Raw genomic sequence first — 23,108 nt, forward strand, 5'->3', positions numbered from 1 at the left:
TGTCTACACCAAGCCAGTCCTGCATATCAACTCTGGGGCCAGTTCCACATGCAGAGCAAGCCCCTTGCTGCCTGCTGGTGTCCCTTACAGAGCAAGCCCTGAAGCAGAGCCAGCATGTGCTGCATGTAGCACATGGAGTCAGACCAGCTGTGTGCACTGCATATGCCACAGGAGTCTGGTACGGAGTGTGCACTGCATGCTAGCCCGGAGCACTGAATCCAGTGTGGCCTATTTTTGACCAGCCCCAGAGCCAGCGCTTGCTTAAGAGTCATCTGCTGCAGGCTCCACAAGCAGTACACACCCTGGATATACCCCCTGTGCTGCATGAGGCGCTGGGTCCAGCCCACATGCCAGACCAGCTCTGCATGATTCATGCAACCCGTGAGGTAGGTACAAGACCCATGGGCCAGATCATAATGTTTCATGGTTCAGATCTGGCCTGTGAGCCATATGTTTGATACCCCTGCGCTAGGGCACACTGTCTCCTTATAGTTGCCCTGAGGTGCTTATGATCCCAATTTGCCCCTTCATTTCATCACTTTTCTTATAGATATAATCAGGAAAACCAAAAGGGCTGCGGTGAATGTATAAGTCGTTCCTCTGGTGTTTTTGTAAAACCTTCTTCTAGGTCATTGACATCATCTGCTTCTCAATCTAAAGTTTTAGAATTCATAACTAGGTGAAAGGAGATGGATTTGGCAATTCCTTGCACTCTAACAGATCTTGTGCCCTAATATTTGTTTTCCAATGTTCTCCACTTCTGAAATGTTACAGTGCCCTTCTTTGCCAGCAGGAAGGAGAGCCACTTTACATTTACTATTCCTTTCACTTCGTTTCTTATATAAAAATACCTGTATTCATAACTGGGTTTCTTGCACAATCAGTTCCTACTTCCAGGCAGGAGACTCTAGTTGCTAACTTGTCCAATTTTAGTATCACGGTATTACATGGATTCAATTTATTCTTCGGTTTTCTATCAAAACTGGAGGCAGTTCTGGCAAGGAGGAGCCACTTATACAGAGGAGGATCCATACTCAGCCCTTTTTTTTGTGGGCTTGAAAAAATCAGTTGTAAACGCTTTCTCTTTTCCTCTTCCCCATATAATATTGGTCCTTTGCCATGTAAATTGTTGTATGTTTTGGGGGGCTGGGGAGGAATAGATGAGGTGAGCAGCTGTGTGTTAAATCTCCTACGTGTATTTAAGGTACATTAGGCTGCATATGCAGTTGGCTGTATTCCCATTTACTTATTTGTACCAAAGTCATTCCTCAAAAGATGCAACTTTTTAAAAAGATCATTTTAGCTTTATTTTGATCCTTTTTCTGAAAATGAAAATATTTATTGAATTGTAGATTTGTGATCATTAGAAGGGAAAAATTGATCTTGAATCATATGGAGAAACTAAAAGCTAATCCACGTGTCAATGAAGTAGATCCTGAAAGTTTGAGATGGACTCCCCTGTTAGTTTCTAATGCTGCAGTTTCTGAAGAAGAGAGAGAAGCTGAAAAAGAGGTAATAATAGCAGATATTTTTTTAAATCCTTGATTTTCATGAATAATCTATCTTAAACAATACATTGTTAACATAGTCTAACACAATTAAGGAGCAGTAATTTACTGAGATTCAAAAAATTTGGCAGTTGCACAGTAAGACCTGATAAGTTTTAGCAAATTAATGTGAAAAACTTAAAACATGTCTCACTTGTCATGAAGCTGTATTTATCACTCTTAAAGTAGTCTGAGAGCATGTAATCAGATCAAATTTGGTGCAGAGCTCAAAGGCTGCAATGTCAATCGATTCTTTGTGTTTATGAACTTGCTCAAAGTGATCCATGTCAGTGGGCATGTAATGTAGTGCTAAAGGACTTAAATCAATTCGCTGCATCATTAATAGTGCTAAATATCCCATGAAATGCAATCTTCTTTGGTTTGTTATCCTAACTGTTGTAAAGGAGCTACTAGATGATTCAGCTGAAATGTTGTTGCTTGGTTAGCCAGCAGTGCTAATAAGGGTTGACTTACTGTAACTCTTTAGCTGAACTTAAAGGATATGGCCAAATAAATACTGTTTCAGTGACCCATTACTTTAACCTCAACCCTTCAGGCTGAGCGTCTGATGGAGCAAGCTAGCTGCTGGGAAAAGGAAGAGCAAGAAATATTCTCCACAAGAGCTAATAATAGGCAATCACCTGCAAAAGTGCAATCTAAAAATAAATATTTGCGATCTCCAGAGAGTGTGGCAGTGGTGGGGGATCGAGGGCAATCCACAGAGCAATGTAAAGAAAGCAGCGAAGATGATGAAGGGGAGGAAAATCATCCAAGTTCACCTCCCCGACTGACAAAACCACAATCACTGGCCATGAAAAGAAAGGTATGTTATTTTAGCTGTTATGTTTAAAGCTGGTCAGGGCTCCTTACAAATCAAATCATTGTCACCAATATAAAGTTAAAAAAATTGAAGTGTTAAATGTTCACTAGCATCTGGTTGTTTTTTATCTAAATTTTGCTTGGGGCACTGGGTCCTACCACATTTCCTAATTGTTTTCCCTTTTTTCTGGTGGTGTTGGCTTTTTGTGTTTTCCATATTGTTAGGAAAAAACAGATGGCACTAAACGGTAGATGTTGGCTTTATTTTTAAACTAATGACTGCCCTCTGCTGCTTAACATCAGTATTGTTTCACTAGCTTAACTGGTTTGTCAGTTCTTACTTGTTTTGGTTTTTTTCCTTTAAGAGGAAGCAAAGTATTATGGGTTTTCTCCTGTTATAAGATTGAAGGGGGAGAAGGCCTTGAACAAGATATGTTTAAGGAGTTAATGTATTTAAGAAAAAAAAAAGGGAGGTTTTGGTTTTTTTGGAGTTCTTTTTTTTTTTTTTTCAAGTTATGACATTGCTTAGTTTTTAACACAGTTGCATGTCACTGAACTAGGGTGTTAATAGATTTTCAGTGAATTAAAAGGATCAGGTTCAGTGTTTAAATTAAGAACCCCAAAATGCTAAACTACTTGTTTTGATTGATAAATATATTAGTCTACCAGAAACTCACTTCGCAAAAGTTCAGTCATTCTGTATGTACTTGGCCAACTAGCTCCTTCCTTATTCTTACTATAGTTCATTACATTTTCGGAATTATTTTTCAGAGACCTTTCATATTGAAAAAGAAAAGGGGCCGCAAACGCAGAAGGATTAATAGCAGTGTTACAACAGAGACAATTTCTGAAACCACAGAGGTGTTGAATGAGCCATTTGATAACTCTGATGAAGAGCGGCCTATGCCACAGCTGGAACCTACTTGTGAGATAGATGGAGAAGATGATGAGTTAAAACCTGTCATTAGAAAAGTGTTCCAGTACCATCCTGGTAGGCAGAAACAGGATGAAGAGGAAGAGCAAGACAAGGAGGACAAAGAGAGCCATGATTGTAACAATGCTGATCAGTGTAAAAGTACGTAGAAAACCGTTTTGCATGTAGGTTTAAACGAACATGTCACTTTGCCCCTCAGGACAATCTTTTCTCTTTTAGTAATAACCTTTGCAGGCTTGTGACTAGTTTTACAGAGCTTCTGAAATGTTTATATTTCAAGATCAAATTAACATGGATTTTTAGTAGCGTTCCGTCCCTCTGAGATAGTGTTCGTGCTGTTAGTCCCACCTGATCTATTCGCATTATACCACAGTTTGAAGCATGTGTCTGTCCATCCCTAGCCACACCCTCGTGTCCTCCCCCACACCTCCCACCACAAATGTAACACTTTTTTTCCTTGCTGTCCCTATGACTCCCTCTACACATTATACACCTCATGCAATTAACTGCTTAATTGTGCAGTTACCTTGAGACCAGCTACACAAGCAAAGTAGCTATCACACAATAAAAAGCTCCAACCAGCTATAAAGTTAGACCTTAAAAATGTGTACTATATTTATAGCTGGTTGCCATCGAGCTTTAATTTGCACATGTAGCAGGGTCTTCCCTTCAGTTGGGAGCCTGGCGGCTGACAGGGCTCCCAGCCACAGGGTTACGACCCCTGAGTCCTGGGGATGGCTGCCATGATTCCCGAAGGCTTGGGGGTTCATGAAACCCCTGGGCCCACACAGGGCTCTGAGTCCTAACTGCACCTCACCCGCAGCTGGGACTGAGAGTCCTGCAGCTCATGGGACTCTGGATCCCAGCTGCATCTCACATGAGCTGCTGCGTCTCAGGTTCCAGGCTGAATGTAGCCCCCGCAACTGGGAGTCCCTCAGCTCAGGGGCTTCCAGCTGTGGGTGCCTGCTTCTTTTAGATGCAGGGGAAATCCAGGATCGGGCTCCCCCTGCACAGGCAATAAGGCACAATTGGTTCTAATGTGGGATCCACACAATCACACCTCCTGCCATGCCATGGCATGCATTAGATCCTATCGCACCTTTACCTGCATGTGGAGAAGGGGCTTATCTTATTCTTCTTATTCAGTAGCTTAATCCCTATTTAAGACAAAACTATCAGGTTTTATTTCAGTTTGGGACATTTCAGTCCTGGTCATTGCAGGGACATGGGGAAGTAGAGTGAGGCATGGCACACAAGGCTCATCCCCTTCCTGTCAGGGAAATACTGGTGGCTTCTTGCTCTCTCTGTTCTCTTTCCTGTATTCTTTGCCAACAAAGAGAAGATCTGTAATTCATACAGCTCTTCTATTTTTATTCTGCATTTTATTAATGCATTTATAAGAACTGTTGAAATTTGCCTTGTGCCCTAGGAACGGTATGTCCTCTTCACTTGGGCTTGTCAGTTCTGAATTTCTATATTAATAATCTTGGAGACCACATTTACTTCCTTGACAAGCACTCAGAAACTGTCCTTCCCATCTTTCAAAATAACTGAGGATTGTTCAAGCATGGGAACTGGTGCCAACTTCCTAGGCTCTTAGATTGATTTATACCAAGATGTTTTGGCTCTAAGGATGCTGCATTTCCCTAAAATCTTCAGAACCATTTATTTAACGTACTTTTTCAAAGCTGCTCATCCAGCTCGGTTTCAAGAACATTTACTGGTGGGAAAGCTTAGATATGTTTAGTGAATCCACTAATGAGCAGTTCTGGGAGATTCCTTACTCTCTGAACTCTTAAATGAAAATTTGAGTTTAATTCCAAATCCTGAATGAGTTGTGGATTCCTGCATCATGCTCCTTATCTTTAGAAGCTGCTGGTGTCTCTTTGGTGTCCTGAGAATTAATAGTTTAGAGGATGTGGCAGGAAGTTTCGTTTTCTGGTGCCCGGCTAGGAGTTAATCTGTCAGTGCCTGGTACAGCCTATTTTTTTTTTATTGGCAAGCTGCTTAGGGTTGTAACATACTAGCAATACATTTAAGCAGTACAGTTCCTAGTGTGAATACACTTACATTAGTTCACTAGTGCAGTATGTTTTCTCCCTCCAGAAAATAGCATTTCACATTTATACTGATGGAACTGCACCCCTGGTAGTAAGGGTATATTCTTTTAACTATACTTGTATAGCATTTTCCTGAGTCACTTTTTCACATTAGCCAGCTGCTGGGATGCTGAGAGGGAAACTTTTTCACAGGAGAAAACAAGAGTATAATGCTTTTCCTAAACAGGCTTTTAAAGACACCCACATACATTTACCAATACACATTTGTCCTTTTTTTTCTTTGTCTTTTTTTGCCCCCTCAGTGTTTGTCATGGATTGAATTAGCATGTGCATTTTCTTTGTATCCTTCATTTTTTTAATTTCATTCTATTTCAAAGTATGTTTTAGCCTGTAATCTCCTGTATAGATTTATACTGAAAGACCTTCTCAGAGGATAAGAAAAATTTTCCTTTTTCAGTATTGGAGCTATAATGTACATTTAATGTTCAACCTCTGTTAGTATCCTCTAGTTTTTGAGGATTTTTGTATATCTATCAGCTGCATTGTTAGTAATAAAGAGAGTGAGGGCATAGTTGTGTTTCACCTCTATATAATGAGAAATGGTATCCCTTTTCTATAGGAACATGTTACTGTATAGAAGGGTAGATGTTCGCGTAAACATAAGGGGGCTGGACTCGATGATCTTCCGAGGTCCCTTCCAGCCCTAATGTCTATGAAATCTTTGAAACTCACGGTGAAGTTAGGTTTTTCTGCAAGTTGTAGAAATAAGCTTTGCAAATTCTGTGGTTTTCAATTTTGCTCTACAAATTATCTCTTGATTATATTTGTCTGTGTTATAAGTGCCATAGAGTGAGGAAACACTTGTTAGCAATCAAAGGTTTATACAGAATGTTTGTAGTAGTTTAACAATGTTTGTTGAAAACACTTTCATCAAGAAATAACAAATGGGATTTTTAATGCATATATGGTGATTATGAGGCTGACTGTTAGAAGGCTGCAAATCAGGTATTGAACTTGATTTATTATACCTGGTATATTCTGATGCATAAAATATTCTTGTGCTTTATCTCAAAGTAGGAAGCTGTGTGTCTGTATAACAGATATGGTTAGATTGAAGGTATCTGTTCATTATTAATTTAGCATTTTTTATGCATGAAGTTTTTAATGTGAAAGTATATCAAGCTTATAGATTAACTTTGAATTTACCTGTTGTGTAGGTTAAGGATTGGTTTATGCAAGCTAAGCCTCTTTTTTTTTTTTCTTTTTCTCTGTTCTCTGCTTACTAAAGGCAACATGGAAGATGCAGCTGTATTGGAAGAAAGCACTAAAGACAATCCTGAACCCCTGAGGTGTAAACAGGGCTGGCCCAAAGGAGTGAAGCGTGGTCCATCTAAATGGAGGCAAAACAAAGATAGAAAGCCTGGTTTTAAACTTAATTTGTACACTCCCCCTGAGACTCCTATGGAGCCTGACTACCAAGTTACAGTAGAGGAACAAAAAGAAGAGGCTGAAGACAAACTCTGTCAAGTTCCTCCTGTTGCAGAAGAGGAGAATAAAGAGGTTGTTAAGGTCACTCAGCCTCAGGATGAGTTGACAGACCCAGAACCTGAGCCTCCAAATCCACCCAGTGAGCCTTTTGAAAAGATGGAGAATGAGGATATGAAAGTAGAGGAAGAGGACAAGAATGTGGAAGAAGAAGAAGAAAAGGTCCGTGCAAAAGATCAAAAGAAAGACCAATTAGAAGAAACGTTAATACAGAAAGAAGAGTCTGAGCAGTTGGATGATCGTGAGGAGGAGGAGGAGGAAGAGGAGGAGCCCTCTCACAATGAGGATCATGATGCAGATGATGAAGATGATAGCCACATGGGTTCCACCGAAGTGGAGAAAGAGGAGTTACCAGGGGAAGCCTTCAAAGAAATGCTAGAGAATCAGGAGTCTTTTTTAGATGTAAATGTTCAAACTAGTAATTCAAACCAGGAGGACTTAATGGACTGTGGTGTTGACCTTGCAGCTGACTGTGAAGGTAACCACAAGGAGCTTACTGCAGATCCAGAGCCTGTGCCTGAATCTGATGATGATCATACAGATAATAACCAGGACCAAAAGGACAGTGAAAAATTAAATTCTGGTTTCAAGGAAGAAAATACTGAAACTATGGAGATTGATTCAGAGACAGTACAAGCAGTTCAGTCTCTAACCCAAGAAGCAAGTGAACAGGAAGATGCATTTCAGGACTGTGCAGAGACGCAAGAAGCATGTAGGAGCTTGCAGAACTATACCCATACTGACCAAAGTCCACAAATGACCACGTTGGATGATTGCCAACAGTCTGACCACAGCAGCCCAGTCTCATCTGTCCATTCCCATCCTAGCCAGTCGGTTCGCTCTGTCAATAGTCCAAATGTTGCTCCATTGGAGAACAGTTATGCTCAAATTAGCCCAGATCAAAGTGCCATCTCTGTACCCTCATTACAGAATATGGAAACGAGCCCAATGATGGATGTTCCATCAGTTTCTGATCACTCACAGCAAGTTGTAGACAGCGGGTTTAGTGATCTAGGTAGCATTGAGAGCACAACAGAAAACTATGAAAACCCAAGCAGTTATGATTCTACAATGGGTAGTAGTATCTGTGGAAACAACTCTTCACAGAACAGTTGCTCATACAGCAACCTTACATCTAGCAACCTAACACAGAGTAGTTGTGCAGTGACCCAGCAAATGTCTAATATTAATGGAAGCTGCAGTATGATGCAACAAACCAACATCAGCTCTCCGCCTACATGTAACGTAAAATCTCCTCAAGGTTGTGTTGTGGAAAGGCCCCCAAGCAGCAACCAGCAGTTATCTCAGTGCAGCATGGCTGCTAATTTCACACCACCTATGCAGTTAACTGAAATTCCAGAGACTGGCAGTGCCAACATTGGCTTGTATGAAAGGATGGGTCAGAGTGAATTCGGAGCAGGGCACTACCCACAGCCATCTGCCACCTTCAGCCTTGCCAAACTACAACAGTTAACTAACACACTAATGGATCATTCATTGCCTTACAGCCATTCAGCTGCTGTAACTTCCTATGCAAACAGTGCCTCTTTGTCCACGCCCTTAAGTAACACAGGGCTTGTTCAGCTTTCTCAGTCTCCACACGCTGTTCCTGGGGGACCCCAAGCGCAGGCTACTATGACCCCACCCCCTAACCTTACTCCTCCTCCCATGAATTTGCCACCGCCCCTTTTGCAGCGCAACATGGCTGCATCAAATATTGGAATATCCCATACCCAAAGACTGCAAACGCAGATGGCAGGCAAAGGCCACGTGTCTGTGAGAACCAAATCTACGCCTCTACCACCAGCTGCCACAGCCCATCAGCCACAAATCTATGGGCGTGCTTCACAGACTGTGGCCATGCAAGGACCAGCACGGACCTTAACAATGCAGCGTGGTATGAATATGAGTGTAAATCTGATGCCAGCCCCCGCTTATAATGTCAATTCAGTGAACATGAATATGAACACTCTAAATGCTATGAATGGATACAGTATGTCTCAGCCCATGATGAACAGTGGATATCATAGTAATCATGGGTACATGAATCAAACACCCCAGTACCCTATGCAGATGCAAATGGGAATGATGGGAACTCAGCCATATGCACAGCAACCAATGCAGACAACACCCCATAGTAACATGATGTACACTCCTCCAGGACATCATGGCTACATGAATACTGGCATGTCTAAGCAGTCTCTCAATGGATCCTACATGAGAAGGTAGGCTCTGTGGAGAGATGGATTACCGAACTGGCATATTGGATTGATCTGCACAGATATCTTTTGGAGAGTACGATTTCAAAACCAGCAATTGGTGTGAATGCAAAAACATTTGTTGGCACCATTTAAAAGCTGTATGCAGCAGAAAGCCTTATACAAGTTTTTCTTTTTTTCTTTTTATTTTCCTTTTTGTACCTCCTTTATTATTTTTTATTTTTTGTTATTGTTTTTATTTTGTTTTGGGTTTTTGTTTGATTTTTGGGTTTTTTTGGGGGTGGGATTGGGCTTTTTTATTTTTAATCGAAGTTATCTGGAAAGGAAGAACTCTTTCTATGAACTGCAATTACACAGCCGCTGATGGTTCAGAGCCATTTTATGTGCCTGCTCCCATTAAAATGTGGATAAATAGACTCCAAAATTATCAGACTTAGTACTGGACCGTGAGCTTTCTCTCTCCTTTCCCCCCACATGTAAATGCCTTTTAGCATTTCATTTATTGTATTATTTTGTTTCTTAAGGTGACACTTCCGCATGCCGCTAATGTCTTTGTTAGTGACAGTGCATTTTGTAGTACTGTACAAGTGTTGTGCTTAACAGTAAGCCATTTCTTAAGTTTTTTGCCTTGATTAGGTTACCCTAGTTGAAGGGTAAAAAAACAGAACTATATTTTTGTTAATTATAAAACTTGTAAAAATAAAAAGCAGTAAAAGCTATTCACATTTTGTTTAGTTCAAAGGGTTTTATTGCTAAATGTTTGGTGTAAAGTTGAGACTCTTTTCCATTTTCTTTGGGTGGGGCGGGGAAAAAGGCAGCTTTCTGTTTTATAAATGCAGATTTTTGTTGACTGAAGCATATCTCAGTGTTTATTTGTCAGGTTTTGAAACATTTTCATATATGTCCAAATACTTGGCAGAATTTAAAAAAAAAATAGTGAATTTGGTGTAAAGTTGCTATTTTATGGAAATGCCTCTAACTTTACATTTTCATTCCATCTGTAGATTTTTCTATCTTTATAAAATATTGGAGTTATTTTTTAAGGAAAAAATAGAGCAGTAGCGTGTGAATAGCTCTAACTAAGCTTACAGATCGCATGTAAAAAGGCAAAAGTTATTTGTGTCTGTTTATATTGCTTCCTTTTTTGTAGCCTTTGTACCTGTACAGAGTGACTGTAAGGGCCGAGCAGAAGAGGCTTGATACATGTATAAAATAGGACCCAGTGACACTCTTGTATTTATCTGTTATCTTTTTAGTCAGTCACTTAAAAAAAACAAAAAACAAGCTGTACATTTTAACATAAAATAAATTATGATGAGCCATTTTTAGCCTCTTGTGTCTTGTCATAATCTGATGTTGCGTGGGGAATTTGCTGCTGAATTCTAGTGTTTGCTACATAATCTAAAGCCCATTAAAGGCAATGAGATTTGGATTAACCCATTAGAGCTGCATATTGGTTACAATTCATAACCATGTCCATTTGTGAAAAAAACAGATCTAAGATTATTTTTAAAATAATATTAATAAAACAATATTGGATAAATATATATTTGATATATTACAGGATTGTCAATATATAATATAGGCAAAGCACTTTTGTTTTAAAAAGTGTTACTTAGATAAAAGGCTCATTATATGGCAGTGCCTACAGTGGTTATGCTGAGTTATCTCGGAACATTAAATATCCTATTTTCTTTTTGACAGTTATCTTCAGCTAGAGTTAGAAGGTAACCAGATTCTCAGGTGAAGTAACTTCAGCATTGAAATTTCTTCCCAGCTGTGTTCTGGCAATACTGAATTTAAAAAATGGATACAGTTGTCTCATAAATGTAGCTGTCACGAAGAATATATGCCAAGCCTAGGTCAGATGCACGTGAAAAAAAGCCACCAAAAAGGCAACCTCAGGAGAATTTTTAAAAGTGTTCCTACACTTAGGGCTGATCTGAATATACTGACTCTTTGATAAATATTATAATTAGTTATTATTGTAATTATATTGTAATTAATCTTAATGGGAAAAGAGTATGTAAAGATATAGATGAGGATCTAAATGCTCAACAGACAGAGAAATCTGTGTATTATAAAACTTGTAATTCATACGCAGCCAGTTAAGAGTCCTGCAAGCTCTTACACACAAATGACTTTACGGATCCATGTTCCATTTTATTTTGATGGAACTAATCATGTCCAGTTACTTCCATATTTTAGTGTGTACCTGCACATCAAGGTTTTGAGTCATATCTGCCTGCCTTGTGGGAGATTAAATTATTGGGCATAATAATATGCAGTGAAGCCCTGATTCTACAGACTTACACGTGTTTAACTTCATGTGATGTGAATAGTGCTTTTGAAGCCAGCAAGGCTTTTGCAGTGCATAAAGTAAAAATATGTGCAAGTCTTTGCAGGATTAGCATCTGTCATTGTATTTTTGCCATAAGCTTCCATTCATCTTTATTTTGGGGGAAATGAAAAGGAGGATTGAAGAGAACATTGTGCTCTTTTCAATGTGTGGTGCAAGATGAACAGAGTTCTAGTGAGTGTGCATGCGGCTGGAGTGCTGCACCTTTGTTCATTAGCCGATTGCACATTGAAATAGAAGCAGCATCATTTATAACCTTATTTTGTACAGTTATATTAAATCAAAAAGGAAGACAGCTGGGCCTTATCCACTGCTGTGTTACTCCAGCTTCACAGTGCTGTAACACACTGGCACATCAAGCCCAATTCTTGTTATTTCAGCATGTGGTGCTCCGGCGCTGAGCGTGCTGACTCCAACATATTACTAGAGCTGTTTATTGCAATGTGTGGTTAAAAATGGCATGGAAAATGATGTGCTGTGTGTACGCAGGGAATGATTTCCAAAATCTTTATTTCAAGACCAAATTTCTTTCAACAAGACAAATCCTTTGACTTTTTTTAATCCATGGCACCTCTGAAGTGTATTTCTGTGCTGAACATTGTTTTATAAGAAGACACCTTCTTCTCAACAGATCTGTTCCATGTGTATATTCATCCTTCCCTCTGCTCACTTTGATCACAAAGCTTTTGCTGTCATTACCCCTGCAAAACCAGCATAACACAGAGATGTTCTTCTCCTATCTACTGCATCAACAGAATTATTTGCTCAATTACAGTCAGCTGTAGCTGAACACACTTGAGTTTTCAAAGATGCTATTGTGGCCATAATTGAAAGAATGAGGTTGCACCGGTGCAAACGGAGGGCATTGTTTGGTCAGCAGAAACCTTTCTGTTCTTACCATCTATGGGAAAAAGTCTGACTGACCTGGTGGAGAATGCTACTGTTTAGGCCATGTTTATAGTACAAGCATTTGCCAGTGTGGTTATATTGGTTGGGTATAATGGAATGTAATCTGCATTCAATGTGACTCTGCCTGCAAAGGCCCCTAATTTAGATGCTGCCATTTTTGCAAAACTGGGCTTTTTTGCTTGTATAGTTTGTTTCCACGGGGCTGTGGAGGGGAACGGGCAGTGGGTCAGGAGGCTGGAAGCGCAGTTTTGCTGGTATAATCTGAGTTCACACCCAAATTGTTTCACTAGCTTAGTCCAATCAGTGCAACACTCCTAACATGGACCTGGCGAGAGGTGAAGAGTTCTCATATGAATCCATGCACCCCAATGCCTTCACACATTTAATTTTTATCAGTAGATCAGCCATCTACCAATCACGTAAACTGATACAAAAATCTATTGGATGTTGTACATAAGAGGATGGTGGCAATGGAGCATTTAAAAATAACCCAGCAGTCTGGCATAATAGCCAAAGGGGTCACCTACAACTGTACAAAACTACAGAATTGCACTTCAAGGATACAAGAACAGACAGTTGAGGCATGACACTTCTTTTGATGGACTGTTTGTATACAAAGGAAGCATGCCCTTTTTGTGACTGTTAAGCCTATTATACCAAGTATGAGTGACTGGATGTCACAGGTGTCTGGGGACTACTCTGTTGTTACTACAAATGAAGTCCAGATATTCAGTGATCCAAAGCTGTTGCCAAGGCAGTCATGGTGAGAAGTCTGTAGTTGAGGAGGAGGAGGAGGTTTTATTTCCTGGTTGTGCCAGGAACTTCCTTTGTAAGCTTGGCAAATCAGTCTCCCTTGGTTTCTTTTTCTCCTCTGTAAAATGGGGCTAATGAGTGAGCTTAATAAAGTCCTGTTTGTAGAAGTGCTCTGAGGTCCCCCAAAGGAAGGTGCTGTAGAAAAGGCATCTTCTGTTGTCTGCTGCTTATTAATGCAGACAGTCAACATCATCTTTTTTTCAGTGAGTGTCAGGCAGGTAACAAGCAATGCTGATACGGCAGAATTCCTGTCCTGAGTCAGGATACTGGATGTAACAGTGCCTTTTTTCAGCTAACTTCTTCCTGTCTCTGAGGCTGCTGATGCTGTTACCTTTTTTGTGTGTGTGTTAATATTGCTTATGTGGCAGTCCTTCCAGCAAGTGCTACAGCTGGGGTTCGCAAGAGTCACAGCACTGGGTCACCCGGTGACTGAAAGATGGCCTTATGGATGTTCTTCCTCCCTTTCTCTCCCCACAGCTGACTAACATCTCTGTGGCACCTACAGCATACACTAAAAACCAGCCTAAGGGAAGGCTTTCAAGAATGTTTTAACTGTAGCAGCTACAGGAACCCAGAAAGAGCCAGTGTGTGGTGTACAGAGCAATTTGAGAACCTCTGCACAACAGGCTTAATGCAAACATCAGACACAGCCTGCAGGCAGTGGTCATTAGAGCAGCAGACCTAGGAGCATGCCAAAAGACACACACACTGATTTTTAGCATTTGTTTACTATCCCAGGTGGAGCAATCACTCTTTGGAAACCCCCTCTGCCTTTGCCAGGGGCACCCAAGCCACAGGAAATAGAATCGTACCTGTGTGTGTTTCTTGCTGAACAGTAGCTCACCTGTGCAAGCACCTAGCTCTTAAGAAGCTTTTTGTTTTGATGTAGCTCCATGTCAAAGGGTCCTGCTAACATACACATACACATGCTTCAAATCATAGCTGTCATCAAATGTGCAGAGCACTGGGACAAAAGTGTGCGCAGGCTTGGATTAGCAAAGAGGACAATAGTTAGCTCTTTCTCAGAATAAGAAGAAGAAGCTACCTTCCCTTAGTGCAAGGACTGTCCAGGGAGGAAGTCTGAGTCAGCTGTCACTAGTTAATTCCCTCAGCACACAGTAGAAAGGTCTGTTGTCTCCATAGTTCTTAGAAGCTGCCTGAAAACCTTTGAGTGGGAGCAAGAAGGGTAAAGGACCACCTGACAAAGCCTATGAGGACTCTTTAGATGCAGCTGAATGTAAATTGTTTTTGAGGGGAGGTTCTGATTGAGCTCCACACAATTCAGATGGACCCTTTGGCTGGACTTCCAAGACATTTGGGTATAAATCAAGAAACCTGACTGTTGTCCATTTGACTTGCATCTATCTATCCCTAACATCCCTCTATCAGAGCCATTTGGTGGCTCCTCAAAAATGAATATGGTGTTATCCCAGTTCCCAGAAGTGAGGTATGGCTGGATCATGAGCATCCCCACGCCTGTAGGCATCATTTGTGGGGAGACTTGTGGGGCTCAAGCCTATGCTGAATATCTGAGTCAATAGAAGACAAAAGTCTTCCAGACTTCTGAGGGATGGGCAAGTACCATTTCCACTGTACAGTTAGATTAACCAGAAAGCCAGAAACCCACCTCCAGGAAGCAGTCCTCCTCTAGGCTTCTGAGAAGGAAGTTAAGAAAATAGATATACTGGAACATCTGCCTAGGTTGTCTCCAAGGCTTAGAAAGGCCCAAATTTCTAGTATCCTGTTCTATGCAGATTCGTTATACCATGCTTTCCGCTCTAGTATTGGAATTCCTTCAGTGATATGTTAAACAAATGTGAGTCGCTACTGTTAAGTGTTGTTTTGATGTCTCATCTTCCCCCCCCCACCCCGGAAGAGGGACGGTAAGCCTCTTAGAGCCTGCTTGTTTTGATGTCTCATCTCCCCCCCCTAGGAAGAGGGACGGTAAGCCTTTTAGAGCCTGCTTTCTTGTGGTGGGAGTTCTTTTAAATCTGCATGTCATGATCTTACTTTAGAGAAGGCAAGATCTAAGAAATGTGCCTTGCACTTGGAGCAGAAGGTGGTGAAGTCTGTGACTGTTCTTGGTTTCAGTGGAAGTTCATTGTATAGTCCCAGACTGGTCCTAACAAAGCTCAGTCTCCTGCATGAATGAGCTATTTTCTTGTGGTGGAGGGTGCATTGCATCAGGAGAGAGTTGTTGACTGTAGTCTTTGTCCTGGAGCCTCAGTCCATCTTTTAGGTGTTCTGGGCCCAGACCACAGAGTACCCTGAAGATATGGAGTGCTTAGAGACAACTTCAGGTTATAGGTAGATATAAACCAATTTAACTGTTGTTGAAAGCCCTCTGCATCCCTCAGTAGATGGTGGATATATTTGCTCCATCAAGGAGTACAATGTCATGAATTGGTGCAATATTTCTTAGCTGGCCAGTTCCTGTTTCCCTTCTGATTTCCAAGAAGTGCTCTTTATTCAGTGAAAGCGTTCATAATCACTGTGATCGCTCTTGTCTGTGGTTCCCCGGAGCTAAATAGTTCTTGCCTTGAAAGAAGACAAAAACCCCAAATAATGTAAGCATGGGATGGCTGGAAGATCCAGAATTGGAAATGTCTGGTGGTTGATTGTGTATTGTAGTTACCCATTGCCTGTCAGTAGTTTGGTTTGTGTTTAGCTTATCTTCAGGGATGCGGAGTCTGAGGTTTTTCGGGGCACATAACATACAGACCGACAACAGAGAGGAAACTATTAACTCCTCATCTTGGCTGTTGTCAGATTCTGCTGTAGCATGAGTTTTGTAGACTGTGTGTCTGAACGATAACCTAGTATTCTGCCCTGGGAGTCCAAGGAATGGGAAGCTCTCTATCATCAGCCTCATATTAAAGTTTAGGACCTCACAAAGAGCAGCTGAAAGGCTTCTAAATACATGGTTTTGAAAAACACTTATCTGCAGTCAGTTCTTAAACTGCATAAGTGGTGCTTATACTAACTAATCCAAGACAAAAATGCTCAGCAGCACAACTCTGCCTTGAGACCCATTCCCAAAAAAGCAGTTTCATTCTGTCTTTAAATAAATTGACTTTTTCATATAGAACCCCAGCTGCTTGGGGCACTGAGACATCCTCACCAACATCCCACTTTCAGACATCAAAGTGCCCATACTCCAACCCCATTCCCCACGTTGTTTCTTCAACTGTTCTGTGCTGGGGTTGTGGTTCACCTGGCATACAACAAGAGAATGCCCTGGCTTCCTCTGCTATGACTCCGTTATTTCCAGCGCTGTGAAGATGAGCATCTCTAACTGAGCTCTTGCATTATAAGGGCAAAGATACTAGGAAACAGTGATGACTGTTCTAAAAGGATGCAAATAAGGTAAGTGTGGCTTGGCTTTTTTGTTTTAAGAGCATCTTTCTTGATAAGGTGGGAAAAAGCCATGTCCAGGTCCATGTTGCAGAATTTCAGTGTATCTGGAGTTGGGTGGCAGTGTTTCTGTTAGTTGACACAAGACTGAAAAGGGGTCAGTGAGCAGAGTAGATCAGTGCCATCTGTTGGGATTTGTGTCAATGAATTCAATGGTTGGCAACCATGTTTGGACACAGTAATTTTTGGAGTGGGTCTAAACCCAATAGAGCAAGGGAGCGCTTGTTGCTGGCGAATATAAACAGTGATGACTGAGAGAATAACAACAACTCTGTCTTGGATAATGAAAACGGCATGGTGGTTTGTAAATGTTTCATTTTCCATTGTCAGGTTAACTTACACTGTCTGTCTTTTTTTCCTTTTTTATTTTAAAGCAGACATGCTGAACCTCATTAAACCTGTTTCTATTTGAAGCATTGTTCTTTTTAATGCTAAGCATAAGCCTCCTCTTAGCAGCTCAAAGGAAATTTCATTTTTCTCATGAGGAACAACATATATTGTTTTAGCTGTTACTTTTTGTTCCGAGCACCATTACAGGAGAAGAAATACCATTGCATTGAACAAACCTATTTTCTCTTGCTTTCTCATGTCCCAGTAAATCATGTGTAGAAGATAAAACCTTTAAACTCAACAGGAAGTAGTTCTTTTAAATTTGGGCTTGGGGACCATTTAGCAAGAGCAAGATAAAATTGGATGGTGTTATTTTGGTCATTGTATATTTGTACCTCCTATGTCTTCTGTGACTGCTTATGCTTCTGATCTTGTAGTGTGTGTGTCTGTGTGTCCTGCTCCTGTGTAAACTGGGAGCTGATTCTCCACATTGGTGTGCTCTCTCCATTATGCTATTCCTGGGTTTCTCATTTTGAGAGAAGGAATGGACAACCCAGAGGATGCCATAGACAACATAGTTTCCTTGCTTGCCTGTCTAGCAGCTGCTAGGTCAGAAGTTCTTCCTGTGCACTTTGAGTTTTGACTTCTACCTTAAGGGTTATGTTGTCTTCTGTCATGTTATCATCTGAGCACTTGTCATGTAAAATGCACTGACAAGTAATGTCCCTAATGGATATCAAGTATTCTGTGATTTTAGTATTGCCACCAGTGTAGAAATGGTGAACTGGAGTGGAGAAGTTAAGAGCTTGATTACACCAGCCAAATTAATTCCACTCCCTCTAGAAATGTGCTGGATAAGGAGCTCCTGGCACACGCTCTCCTTTGGCTCTGTCAGGGAACCTCTGCTGGTGAAACAATGGATGACCTGTTCAAGAAGTCATAGACAGCCAGTGGCACAACTGAGGACAAAACGTTAGGGTGTCTGGCTCTGGGCCTGCAATTGTTTTGTTAAACAATACAACCTCCATAGGGCGGCAGTGTATTCAGCGGAGGAGTAATGAATTGGGGAATGAAGAGAAAAAAGAACTGGGATGTCCAGTGAAGTGATATCTGGGGAGGAGACAGAAAGAAAAGTAATAGAGGAGTAAGGCTCCCCAGTGCTAGAGTGTCTCCTGAACAACTGAACTTCACTGGAATGATAGGCTTTTCCACTGTAAGGGTATAAAATGGCTTTCCTAGAAACAGCTTTCTTAATAGCCACAGTGTAATGGTGGAACAAAATTTAGAGAAGCTAAAGAACCACCCCCAGCCTCTTTATGGTCTGCTCCAAGGGCAGGGATGCAGTTTGGCCTTGACTTCTCTATGAAGCATATAATAATGCATATTTTGAAAATTCCAAAGTGAACACACACGCACACATGCATGTGTGCACACACTTTCATACTTCTTCCCTTAAGGAAGAGTGTAAGAGAACAAATGCATAACAGATGTTGCTTAAGTTACTTAATGGAGCACTGAAAGGTTTGCAGCTAATAAGGCAATGAGAACAGAATAACTTATGTATGACAGAACTAGAAGGAACCCAAAAGATTGAAGTGAACAAGATTAATCCCCTAGAATTAAAGTGATAGAGAGGTTGAGGTCCTGGGGAGAAGAAACAATGGAAAGACAAGGGGTCCTGCAATCATGGGTTAAGAAGTTGAGAGCTGTGGGGCTGCCCTAATCATTTAGTCACTGGGAGAGCTTGTGTAGCTTAATGGTCTATAGAACACAGTTATACAAAATTTCTAGTCTCTATATTATTATATTTTCCACAGCTATGAAAACATAACATGGCTTTCGTTTCTACTCACGGTTTCATAACAAGAAGTTTGCAAAGCATTAGGTCATTTTGTGTGTGACAAGTAGCATTAGCATTCTCGGCTATACCTCTCCAATCAGGTTCTGTTGCATGGTCTGTTGACCCTGGACTTAATTAGGACTAATTAAATCGAGGTCAATGAGGGGTGGTTTTTGACCCTGGGTCAGTTAACAGGTTAATCAGGGCGTGTCTAGTCACCGCCTAGTTAACCCGGCAATTAGTGGGCTGTGATTAATTAGCACACTCACACAGGTTATAAACTGAAACGAATAAACAGTTTATTATAGAAATTACACATATAACAGACACCACAGGTAAGTTTAACAGTTCAAACAACACTACTATAAGGATTAATATTAACTACAACTAAATTCTATTCATATCTAATTAATTAAATGACTTCCATCTAATCTAACAGTTCTTATCACTACAGTATAATTCAGACACAGGCTGTGGGTGGGGAAGGCAAGATTTTATTAAATAGGGAGAAGTTTATTATACTCCGGCCACTGGTCACCGACTCCGGTCTTTATCCTCTCAACACCTGAGCCGTTGCAACTAGTGGCTTACCTTCCACTCCTTTAGGAAAGGGGTGCCCCACCACCAAAACCAATGAAGGATAGAAAAAAATGGAGAAGGTGGGATGGGGTAATACTTACTATGAAGAGGCAGAGGGTTATGTTACGTGCAAAGCACACCCCGAAGGAAAGAAGGCCAGGGACCCAACCCTTTCTACCTCTGTGAGACTTGTATTAGACAAAAAAAATTGAAGGACGGGAGCCCCACAGAACACCAGAGTCTGGAGCAAAATATCTCCACGGCACACTGACAACTCCGCTTCATCGCCTCCCTCACTAACCCCTCACTGTCCCTGAATCACCCTCAGTCACACTTCAAAACACCCGTCTAACACTCCTCAAACAGCCTCATGTTACCCTTCGGATGGGAACTTTTCAAGACCTTGGCCTGGTGTCAATCTGCTTGTTTAACAAGCATATAACAATGTCAATCTAAACTTGGAAAACACAAATTTATTCATCCAATTACTTCGCTTAAACATTATCATACATACTCTCAGTCTGTCCACTCATATCTTCATACGTGTTCTGATTCAGTTTCACAAACTCACTATACAACAACTCAGTCATTTGCATTTTTGGACGTGCTCTTTCAATCATACTATACACATATCCAACTTCCTTTCTCAAGCTACACTCAACAATCAGGATACTTACCTGGCTGGACTTGGATACTTACCTGGCTGGACTGGATACTTACCTGGCTGGACTCATTTGAGTCCCGTTTTTGTTTTTAGGGTGAGTGGTTTTGTTTGTGTTTTTGGGTTGTTCTCCCGCCCTGGCGGGGGGTCGGGCTAGAAGATCTATTAGGTCCCTTCCGACCCTGAAACTATGAAACTATGAAACTATGAATCCCATACATGCCTGAGCAATCATGATCTAGACAATTGGGTGGAGTGCGATATTCAAAACTCCAGTGGCTATGGGGGTCCATCTCATTAATGTTTCCCACCACTGGTGTTTCGCAGTTTCAGCAAAACTGAAAGAGTTCAGTTTGAACTCTCTAACTTTTGGGGGCAGCGAGCAATATCAGAACATCTCACAGGCAGTCCCACAAGCCAGCGGCTGGGACCATTGCCTTAAGTATTGCCTTACAACCTTCAGTTTAGTTCTTTAAATCCTGTTTAATATTTCTTAGGGCTTTGTTACACCTTATGCTGTAAACCAAACAAATGTTAATTGGCTTAGTATTGTTTGACTTAGTGGAGCAGTCACACCTTGAGGCGAAAAACCATCTCTGACTGTTCATCTGCACAGCTGCGACTTGCCACTAGAGGCTTGGTGACCAGGGGCAGAACCAACTCACTGCCCCTGCTGGACAGAGCAAGTACCACAGCTCCAGAGTGCCTGACTGCTGCCCATCACCACCCGGAATGGCTCGTTGCTTAAACTTCAAGGGGCCCAATCCTTTTATTCTCTGGAGCCCACCACCCCTGCCCAGGTTGCTGGCCAGGTGGCCAGGTGCTACCTGAGCTATGAAAAGCTTCAAGACCCTTGGAGCTTAGGCAGTGCCCAATCGGCCAGCCAGCAACCCATCTGGTGGCAGCATGGAGGGGGTAAGCTGCTGGCTGGCCACACTGCCTGAGCTTTAAGGGGCCTGATCCTTTTTTTCTCAGGAGTTTTTCTGCCCTGGAGTGCCACCAGTGTGAGCAGTGAGCTGGTCTGGGCAGTAGCGGGATGCACTGCCACAGCTGGGCACTCCAAGGCTGTGGTGTTCACTCTGCCCAACGTCCCTGCGGGGCAAGGTGCCATGCCTAGCCCTGCTGCACCCTGACTCGGGAGGGGCCACTGCATCCTTGGATGCTGGAGGACTTCAATTTGAGCTAAATAGTTATAGGGAGTTACAGCCACTCCTTAATGGAACAGGAGCCAAATTAGGTGGATTAGAAATAACCCTGACTTGGAGTGGTGTAACTTTAAACTGAATAACAAGTTCTTTAAGTCACTTAAAGATATTAACATGCAGCCAGTTCAGGGGTTAAGAGCTCCAGAAGCTGCCTAAACTTACTGTGTAACAAGGCCCTTAGCCCTGCCTCCAGATCCTACAACCTTTCCTCACAAAGCACACTCAATTAGTAGCTAATGTTATGGGGTGAGTGATGATGCAGTAGGGTTATCCTAACTTGAGGCCATGCAGGCAAAGCTGGGCTCATGCTCCCTTTTTGGGTTAATGACATAGAGCATTTGATAAATATGTGTTGTACCATGGCAGGGTTGCTGCATATTGTTAAGCAAATGCAGTAGATATACAATCATTTGCCATGGAATGGACTATCTCTTCACATCTTGCTTTACAACAACAAACCCTCTATAACAGTTATTATAATAAGGCATCAGCAGCAGTTTGGTCTGAAACATAGTTCATGCTCTTGCATACTACTCCATCCATTTATCCTGTAATTCTTCTGGAACCAATAACTTCAGCATAAGCTCCTCCCTTTCTCCCCTTTGTACAACAGTCCTAAAGAAAAGCATTAAAGCATAGGGAGGGAGTGTGTGTGTGTGTGTGTGTGTGTGTGTGTGTGTGTGTGTGTGTCTTGGGGGGCGGGGAAGAGGAGGAGCAGGAGGAGAGAGGCAGACAAACACACAGAGAGGTTACATAGCAAAACTACTTTGACACTGCTTCCCTTCTCCATTTATCTATTTCCCAATTGAGGTTTTCTTTAGGGCATTTTAACTGCTATTTTTGCTTTACAGGTAACAGTTCTCTGGAAAGTATTATTTACCAACACAGTTTTTTTTCTTTTACTAAGTCTATTTTTCAGGTAAAGATGACCTAGAATGCTAGATCTCTGAGCTGTTCTTCTCCCCATTGGACTGGGAGCTATTCTTAGAGTTTGTCCTTTCCAAAGCCAGTGCTATGTCCAATTCTCTCAGCTGTTTCAGGAAGCCACGATTCGGGAGGACACATCGGTGTTTCACCACTTGCTCTATGGCATTGACGACAGTCATGTTCTTATAGATCATCAGGTAAGCCAGGACCAAGGCAGCTGATCGGCTGCGGCCCATCGCACAATGAACCAAAATCTTATCTGCAGGAGCAAGGAAAAGAAAATGCAGAGAAGATGTAGAGATTTTTAATACTGTGACAGAGATTGCCACTCAAGCTCACAGAATGTTACAGTCATTAATAATGAAGCTTTTGCAAAACTGCTGTAGCTCCTCTGAGTGCATCTTCCTGACCGATGAGTTAATTACTTTGATCTTAGACAGAAGGAGTGAAACACAAGTGCCAGCCATGTACCAGTCCCTGAAAGGTGGTGAGCTTCTGTCCCCTGGGAGGATTGAGGCTCCATTACCAGCAGCCACAGTAGATGACTTAGAGCAGGGCTGTCAAATTACAGGTCATGTACAGGATACAGCCTGCAAGCTCACACCCAGCTGCCACTGTCCTCCACTTCCTGCCATTGCTCCTGCCTTGGTAGCTGGGTTCCTCAGGCTCCCCTGCCTTCGTCTGGCTTCTACTTCCTGCCCCCACTGCTGAAGGTGGGGCAGGGTGACGCAGCGGGTGGTCACTGGAGTGCCCGTGCTGTGTGCATGGCGGGGGAGAGGCCTGGGTTGCTCATGCTGCACTCGAGGAATGCAGCAATTGGACTGCCCACACTGCAAATGGATGCATGGTCATGGAGGGATGTGTGTACAGCAGGGGGGTTTCCTGTGTTGTGAGGAAGGAGGGGAGGGATGGGGGGGATCCAAGTTATTCACGCAGCATGTGCAATT

General features: G+C 41.9%; 2 protein-coding genes across 8 annotated transcripts in view; one reads left to right on the top strand and one right to left on the bottom strand.

Moving 5' to 3' along the window:
• Positions 1-10,452, top strand: part of KAT6B (lysine acetyltransferase 6B) — a 229,093-nt gene extending 218,641 nt beyond the window's left edge. For all 7 annotated transcript variants that reach the window (XM_025212748.1, XM_025212763.1, XM_025212750.1 and 4 more), the window contains 4 exons: positions 1,353-1,512; positions 2,104-2,370; positions 3,138-3,441; positions 6,649-10,452. In XM_025212748.1, the coding sequence (XP_025068533.1) occupies positions 1,353-1,512; positions 2,104-2,370; positions 3,138-3,441; positions 6,649-9,134 (3,217 nt within the window). In that variant the 3' untranslated portion in view covers positions 9,135-10,452. The remainder of the gene's footprint in view (positions 1-1,352; positions 1,513-2,103; positions 2,371-3,137; positions 3,442-6,648) is intronic.
• Positions 10,453-18,745: 8,293 nt separating this feature from the next.
• The window catches only part of DUPD1 (dual specificity phosphatase and pro isomerase domain containing 1), a 33,863-nt gene continuing 29,500 nt past the window's right edge, over positions 18,746-23,108 (bottom strand). The window contains exon 4 of the mRNA XM_006016285.2: positions 18,746-22,420. Coding sequence (XP_006016347.1) covers positions 22,173-22,420 — 248 coding nt within the window. The 3' untranslated portion in view covers positions 18,746-22,172. The remainder of the gene's footprint in view (positions 22,421-23,108) is intronic.

This window comes from Alligator sinensis, unplaced genomic scaffold, assembly GCF_000455745.1.
Source record: "Alligator sinensis unplaced genomic scaffold, ASM45574v1 scaffold109_1, whole genome shotgun sequence".
NCBI classification, from domain to species: domain Eukaryota; kingdom Metazoa; phylum Chordata; order Crocodylia; family Alligatoridae; genus Alligator; species Alligator sinensis.